This window comes from Humulus lupulus, chromosome 8 (genome assembly GCF_963169125.1).
Source record: "Humulus lupulus chromosome 8, drHumLupu1.1, whole genome shotgun sequence".
In the NCBI taxonomy this organism is placed as follows: domain Eukaryota; kingdom Viridiplantae; phylum Streptophyta; class Magnoliopsida; order Rosales; family Cannabaceae; genus Humulus; species Humulus lupulus.
In genome coordinates, this window is record NC_084800.1 from 15,899,959 (window position 1) to 15,908,668 (window position 8,710).

An 8,710-nucleotide genomic window follows, 5' to 3' on the forward strand; every position below is an offset into this window, starting at 1 on the left:
ACTCAAAACTTAAACCTTGATTACCTTCGATTGGGTTGTTTTCCGTCAAATCCTTCGGTTAAGAAGCTTCTAATCTTTCCTAGGATCGCTACGCCTCAATCCTCGCTTGATTCCGACTCCCAGAACACGAGATATCCTCGAATATGCTCAAACGGTAAAACGGGCTAACAAAAGGAAGAACGAGAGGTTTTCTTAATGTACGTTCTATCTGACAACTACTTCAAGCTTAAGTAACCTCAAATAAAACCTGGTGCTCGGGGTCCCGAAAACACCCCCGGGGACACTATAGTCAAAACCTCCAAAATTTCACCCTGATCTCAAGTATTCCCAATTTATCATCAAGTGAACATTTCTATTACCCCAAAATTGACTCCATTATGGTAAAACCGCTAATCCATTATATATGACCGTCTCATGCCGAATAGCTCGAATATATCTCCATAATAATGGGATTTCATTCACAAATCAAGTTATGCACCCAAACACACAAATTCACCCTCAATGGGCCAAATTATCAGAATAGCATAATTATTTAAATGTGGACCCACATGCACACATATAACATCATATCATAATATAATTCACATATACATGCATAAACACATTTAATGGCGTAATTAAACAATTATGGCCCTCCCGGCCTACTAATCCAACCATAAACCATAACAGAGAATCCGGGGCGCTACAAATACCGTGATCAAAGAACTACGGTTCTTTGAGCTTCGCAAGCCTTAGGAGAATTACAACTTTCGGTGGATAATCACACTATGATTTTCTCTTTGAATACTAAGATTAAAAGTCTAGAAGTCAAAAGTCCCCTCCTTGAGCCCTCCCATTCTTACTTATAGGCTCAAGGAGATTACATGGGCCAATGGGCCTTTAATTACAATTAAGATCAGCGTACCAAGGTAATAAAAAGAAATGTAATAAATGTAGTTATTACAAAATTGTGTATCTCAAAGGAAGTCAATGAAAGTATGCGACTAGACTGGTCGCACCTAAACATGAGACTTGATGAAGTGATAATCATTAGGTCGATAGGCGAACAGAATCCCTTCACTTTAGAACTGCCATGTGCCAACCACGTATACACAATTCTTGCCACGTCATCAGGAGTCATTTTTGGGTAAACAATATATATAATATAATATTTTTATTTATGATTACTTTATTAGTCTTTTATCAAAAGCATATTTAGTTTAAACATGTGAATTTGTTTTAATAAAATAAAATAAATATAACATTCTCATAGGATTTTTCCAACTCACAACACTTTAAAATCTGTAATTTACCATACATTCAGAAACTTTTCCCCACAGCACAACTGCAACTATTTTTCCCCACAACACAGCTACAGTTGTTTTTCCCCACACACAATTGTATCAAACTCGGCCTAATTAATATTAAATAGAAATTTTGGCTAAGCTTTTTTTTACCATGTTTTCTAATTTTTATAATTAAAAAAAGCATCCTTTTGTGTTTTAAAAAAGTTATTCTTTAGTTCAAAAAATATTTTCAAAAAAGCTGGGAAACCGAAAAGACCTGATTGGACATGATTGGTTACCTTTTTTGAGAAGGCATGAGCGGCTTTGACAGATTTGGTGGGATACGCGAAGGGTAAGTTCCCTAAGTTTACTTTATGCTGGTCGCAGTAAAATAAACTTGGGGGACAAATGTTTACCCAAAAATAGCTGATGATGACGTGGCAAGAATTTCTCACACGTGGTTAACACGTGGCAGCGTCATTATGAAGATGTGTTATTCATCTATCGACCAGCTCCCTGCTGCTTCATCAAACCTTACGATTAGATGAGACCAGACTGGTTGCATGCTTCAGTTTATTTCCTTAAAAGATATGTAATCTTGTAATAATTACAATTATTATTTCCTCTTTATTGCCTTGATACGCTGAGATTAGGGATAATTAAGGCCCATTGGACCATGTAACCCCCTTGAGCCTATAAATATGAATGAAGGGGCTCAAGGAAGGGACTTTTGAATCTTTATTCTGAATACTGAGAGAAAGAGCGTATAGTGTGATTATCCTCCAAACAGTTGTAATTCTCCTAAGGCTTGTGAAACTCAAGAACCCTAGTTCTTTGATCACGGCATTGAGATTCAACATCAATAATAGCACTAAGTGGGCGTAGGTCATTACCATTCATTGGGGCCGAACCACTATAAATCGTATGTGTCATTTCTTTACCATTCGATTCCATTCTTGACTATCATCTCATTTCTTGTCGTATTTCTGACTCCGTGTCATTGGCCAAATCGATTGTCAACAACGTGGTTTAGTAGTTAAAATCTGCCTAGTCCACGAGTCAATATTATTGATTGGTGGTATTCTCTTAAAGTTTTTACAAAGCAATTTAGCACAATGTTCTCAGTACCAATTTGTGCATTTTTACAAATGAAATTCTCCAGTCTATTTATAGACTGGTTAACAAAATATATTCCCTTCATTTCGGGAAGTTACAATTCAAATTTGAAGTAAATATAATTAAATACATTAATTATATAATATCTCATGATAATTGGGATTTAATATCAAATGATAACAAATCCATAAGGAATAGGAATTTCCTAACAGCAATTGTGTTCAAACTGAGTTACCGACCTCGAACACATAGTTTACACACCTTCGAGATCGACTAACATCATGAGATCGTCATTCTAGTTAGCCTCATCTTTAGCCAGCGATTTCATCGAGCTTAACCTTCGGAGATCAACCTCTTCAAGCTTGCAATGAAGGCTCGAATTGCACTCATATGCATTGGAGAAGATCCATCCTTTCAAGCTTGATGCTTAAGCTCGAACCTTCTTAACTGGTTCTCGATCTCCAATAGGAACAAGTCAGGAAACATGTGAATTTATACAAGTGTTGAGCCCTTACTTGTCATTTTCCAACTTAGACTTTACGAGCTTACATTTCGAGGCTCGTTTATGACGATTTTGAATTTGGGTGTAACATTATTAAAGTCAGGCAATTCCTAACTATTCTATGAGTTGCTATAGAATTCTAAAGAGTCTTTTAAAGGATTTAGAGAGGCTTATGGCACGTTTCTAGTGGGGTAGAGAGAAGGGCAGAATAAAATTCATTGTGGAAGTTGGGATAAACTTCGTATTCCAACGAACAAAGGTAGTCTGGATTTTCGAGATTTGGAAGCTTTTAATCAAGCTTTTTTGGCGAAGCAAGGGTGGCGAGTGCTTCAAAATAAAGATCTCCTTGTGAGTCAAGTTTTGAAGGCTTCTTATTATCCTAATTCTGAGTTTTTGGAGGCTAAAAGTTGAGCCCGAGCTTCTTTTTTGTGGCGCAGCTTGATTTGGGGGAAAGAGTTATTGGTGTCAGGATGTATTTGGAGGATTGGTTCAGGAGAAAACATCAAAGTTATCTCAGATCATTGGCTGTTTGGTAAAGAGGAGTTTGGTTTTACAAATACTCCAGCTGTCCCTTTAGATGTGTGTATAGTAGATTTCAGAATGAATAATGGCGACTGGAATAAAGCTTTTCTAGATCTTTTATTTGAACCACCACATGTTCATCGGATTTTAGCTATTCCAGTGGGTCAATGGATACTACAGATGGTTTAGTGTGGCCTAAGTGGCTATCTTTTGGCTAGGCAAAGAAAGGACATTGCTGAACCTTCTTCAGTCTCTATGTCTTCAGAGTGGTGGACTAAGCTTTGGAAAAATTGAATCTTCCTAATCCACAATTGTTGATACCGTGGATTACCTGTTGAATGTTTCTCAGCTTTCTGTCTCGAGCTGAATGGTCAGTGGCAGCCACCTCCAAGAGATTGTGTTAAAGTCAATACAGATGCAGCAGTAGATAATACTTTGGAGGAGATTGGTTTGGGAGCTATTTGCAGAGATGGAGATGGTCAGATAATTGGGGCTGCTAATGCTTGGTTATCTCTTCCGTTGGAAGCTGATTCTGCAGAGGCTAAGGCTATATTGTTGGGTGTTCAGTTAGTAGATCATCTTGGCCTTCATAAATTTTGTATAGAATCTGATTGTTTACAAGTTGTCTCTCATTTACAAAGCCTATTATTCTTTTTGTAGATATGGGGCTATTTTACAAGATGTGCAGAGATTAGTTAGGTCTAAGGATTTGGTGGGTATTTCTCATGTACATAGGGGAGCTAATGTCACTTTGCAATCTAAGTCATCTGATTTTTGGATAAGGGATTTTCCCTTTTGTGTAATTTTGGCTGTTTATGCCGATTTACCTCATCTAGCTTGTGTTCTGGTTTTAATAAAAGTTTCCTTTCAAACAATATATATATATATATTAGAAAGCTAGTCCTCTGGCTTTGTTAGTGCCTCTATCTAAACACTATAGTTTTGTTCGAAACATTGAACAAAGGATGAGAGAATAAGGGTAAAGAAATAAGAATATGTTTTCACAGTTTAGGGAATTTTGAGATTGGGTACTTTAGATAGATGCATGGTCCGCCTAGAGTCTTTAAAAACAAAGATAATATGTTTTCTTTTGTGATCTCTTACTTGTTAATTAATTTTAAAAATTTATAAATTCTACAAAATTACATTAAAATGAACAGTCGTTATAATTAACTGGTTTAATTTGCGTTTCACAGTCACAAATCAAGTTGTAAATCTAAAAAAGGTCTTCATAAATGCTCGAGAAAGATGGGATGTTATTGTAGACAACGAACGTGTGTGACCGTAGTTTTAACTTTCTATTTCCTGATGAAATTGATTTTAGTTTGATTTGATGTAAGAAATATTTGAAGGCTTTGCTTTAGAATCACCCTAAACTTACTTTCCACCTCCCATTTGTATATATATCATAGTCGTCACGCTGTAAAAGGTTTATTATTATTATAATAATTAATATTATGTGTTATTTTTATTATTGAAATGAGCACCGACACCTCGTTCTCTTTCAAATATGAAAACAAGAGCAAAGCGCTAAACCATTTTAATTTTTGAGATTGCAATGAAAGCCAAACAAACCAACACCGGGACAAAAACATACCTGCTCTGCCTCTGCCAGCTAATGCATGATGAAGTAACGACAAGGAAAAGACGCATACCTCTCCGTCTTATTATTAGTATTATTTTCTTCATAACAAATTAAAAATAAAAATCTCTCTTTTGTGTGGGGTTGGATCGGTTGGTGGATTTTGCCAGATATATGCATGTACGACAGGTGGTGGTAATGGCTAGACCTGGAACAAGTGAACAACACACCGGACGAGGCCACTTTACACCCAAGACAAGCATGTTTAGATACTACTACTACCATACCAGCATTTGGATCCTCCTTATTATCACTACTCCTTTCGTTTTTTTAGAGTATCAATTCTATTTGGACTTATATGCGGCTTCCAATCCAACTTTATCATGCCATATGTAACTCTGTTATTTTATATTGGGTCAGAACTGAACAACAAAGAAATAACAGTCAAAAATAGTCAAAGTAACACTACTCACTCGGTTCAATTCAAATACTTTCTTTCCCTGCTTCTTTAAGCTAAGTATAAAGTCAATTTTCACGCTGCTAAGAGAAGCGTAAAGATGGGCATGGGAATCAGTTGGACGACAGACCACGGGTCTGTATCACACCCACCTTACAACAAGTTGTATAAACAGACACTTTTGGTACCACCAGACCAGAACCAACTAAGAAGGAAGGAACCTTGGGGGCTAATAAATAAAGAAGTAAAATAAAAAATAGTCTAATGGAATAAAAAGTTCGAGCATTTTTCCGTTTCTTTTTTCTAAGAATGTGTAATACATATTAACATGACAGAACACAACCATCAAAAGCTGCAAAGGCTGCAAAGTTAAAGCACGGGATGAAAAGACAAGCTCCAAGAACCAAGACCAAGCAATTCATAATATTTTTTATCTTCACTAAGTAAAACAAAATGATTAGTGAACTTTTTTTAACAATATTGGGTGCCCAAACAAAACACAAGGACAATGACCCAAATCTCATCAACCCAGAACCCACAAGCCAAACATGTATTCCACCTCTAAAAAAAAGTTGGGGAAAGGAACCAAAACTTAGTTGAATCATACATCTAAAATGTCATTTTACGTCCCCTATATTCATCTCCCCTCTACAATCCTTCTCTTCTCCCTAGTTTCTCAAACACACTGTACAAGCAATTGAGAGCAATACCCAAGAAAAGAAAAAGAAAAAAAAAGGGAGGGAGCACAAGCCAACTTCCCTATATACATAAACAACCAACCACACTCTATATAATCACCTCTCTAAATTATGAAGTTTAATTCTCCTTTGTCCTCTTTCAAGGACTTGAAGAAGAAGAAGCTTCTTGTTGCCTTGGTTCTCTCAAATACCCAAGTAGAGTTTCAGCCTGCAATAAAGTTATAAACACCGTTACAATTAAAACTAAAACAAACCCAGATCGCATAATAATGACATCATGCAATATATATATATGGCAATGTTAAAATATATAGATTTTGAAAACATTAACAAATCAAATTCAATGATTTTAACTGAAAAGTATCATAATCACGATGCCTCTTAAACGATACATTAGTATAGTTAAAAAGGAAAGGAAGAAAAAAAGTGAGTAGCCAACCGACCTTATGCTTAGCTCGAACACTGCCGGACTGAGAAAGAGCCACCAGAGGAGGAATCCCACATTCCCTGACAAGAAGCCCTCTATTCCTAATACTGTCAACACAAAGCTGAAGCAAAGTTAACACCGCGAATTCCTTCCCTTTGACAGAACCATCCTCGATCGCTTCCACCAGCGCCGCAATCCCACCCTCTTCAACAATAGCCTCCTTTCCCTCTTCCACCGCCGCCAAGCTACTCAACACCACCATAGCCTTCTCCGCTAGCCCCGTTCCCTGCTCCGCCACCAGCTCAACCAACGGCTTCACCACTCCGGCGCTCACGGCTTTCTCCTTGTTCTGCTTCACCGAGCAGAGCTTGTATAGTGTTGTCAGTGCATCCTTCTTCCCCCTGGTCGAACCGTTCAGCAGGAGCGACACCAGAGGGGGAATCGCACCGCAAGCGCCGATTGAGGTTTTGTTCTCCTCTACCAGCGCCAGACTGAGCAGAGCGCACGCCGCGTTCTGTTTCGAGGTCTCGGTTCCTGTCTTGAGAACGTAGACTAGAGATTTTATCGCTCCAGCATTAGTGATTAGAGCTTTGTTTTCTTCGTGGAGAGAGAGGTTCAACAAGGCGGTCACGGCGTGTTCCTGAGTCCATGGGTCGCTGCACCGGAGGAGAGGAATCAGGGCAGGGACCGCACCGGACTCACCGATTAAAGCTCGGTTGTCGGACCGGTTCTTTGCTAATAGACGTAGCTTCGCGGCGGCGGAGCGTTTCACGGCGATCGAAGTAGATTGGAGCCCGTCGACACAGATCTTGACCGTCGGTTGAAGATCTTCCGGAGATATGCTCTCGATTATTTCTGTTGAGAAAGAATCTCTCTGAAGAAACCCTTGGCATGGTTCCGGTTCGGCTGCTGAATCATCAGTTTCACTCTTCGGCGGATTCTCCGGTGACGGCAAGCACGCGAGCCTCTGCAACTCGCCCGAGATATCACTGCTACAGGCAGAGAAATCACTGAAAGCTTGAGAAAGCTCGAGAAATTCCTCTTCGGTCGTTGTGGACTTGGCTGGTTTGTTTGTCCGGGAAGCGAGTTCGCCGAGCCTCATGTCGATAACGGATTCGGTTAGATTCTCGGAAACGCAGCGAGAGACTTCAGAGCAGCTATGGTCGTCTTGGAAGATGGTGGAGCGTATGGTTCGCATAGAACGGCCAGTATTTCTGTTAATTCTGGTGGACGAAGTGGGCGACGCCATGTAGTAGTTTCGGGTCAGATGGAACCGGGTCGACCCGGAATGCGAATCTTGAAGAGACACCATTGGGGCAAGTTTCAGAGCTATGAGAGTTTGAGTTTTCAGATATCTTCCAGCTTATTTTGAATTTGGGTTTTTCTGTTTTTTACACATTAAATTCTCTCAAATGAAATCTCCTGTTGAAAGAAAAGCGAGGCCAGAGATTGAAGAAGAAGATGAGGCAGTGGATTTAAAGTTGTAATTTATTATTATTATTTTTATTAAATTTCAGTGTTAATGCGGCTCTTGGGTACGAGATAAAATAACAGAGCCGTTTCGATTCCTGTCCATCACAGACCACATAAATAATACACATGGTCTTCTTAGGTCTTGTCAGGTGGGGCTACTCACAACTAAAAGAGTTAGATCAAGAGATCTGATGCTCAGAAGACACGATGACTATTCAGATATCGACGGTCAGAAACGTCCACTGATGTGACTGTGATCACAGTCCTGTTTGTTTTTTATTGGCCATTTGGTGGGACCGTCGGCAGCAATTTAATACGACGTCGTTTATTAGTGACATTCTTTAGATAAAATTACGGTTAAGTCCTTGGCAAAATACTGAATAGAAAATTACGCTTTCTGCCCAATAGGACTCTCGGCCTTTGTTTTTTTAATTTAAGTGAAAAAGAGTGGGAGAATGATGTGGTATGATTCTGCATCGGGGATTACGACAAGAGTCAGTTACAACTGTTAATTTCTGGATGTTTGCCACGTGGTATCGGCTATTTCACGCTCGTAGTTTTTTTTTTACCGCCTTGATTGGTTTCTGATCGTCGATTGTCCACATCGTACGGTGATCAGGGTGTTTGAGAAGTGAGCCTGAGTCAAACCTTTTACTTTTATTTGTTTT

At 38.9% G+C, this 8,710-nt stretch overlaps 1 protein-coding gene across 1 annotated transcript; it reads right to left on the reverse strand.

Annotated features, from left to right (window-relative positions):
* Positions 1-5,839: 5,839 nt before the first annotated feature.
* On the reverse strand, positions 5,840-8,052 carry LOC133794783 (U-box domain-containing protein 4). Its single transcript, XM_062232183.1, has 2 exons — positions 6,586-8,052; positions 5,840-6,350 (listed from the first exon to the last, which is right to left on the reverse strand). Exons 1-2 carry the CDS (start codon positions 7,879-7,881, stop codon positions 6,282-6,284), a joined length of 1,365 nt encoding a protein of 454 aa, XP_062088167.1. The 5' UTR covers positions 7,882-8,052; the 3' UTR covers positions 5,840-6,281.
* Positions 8,053-8,710: the final 658 nt, after the last annotated feature.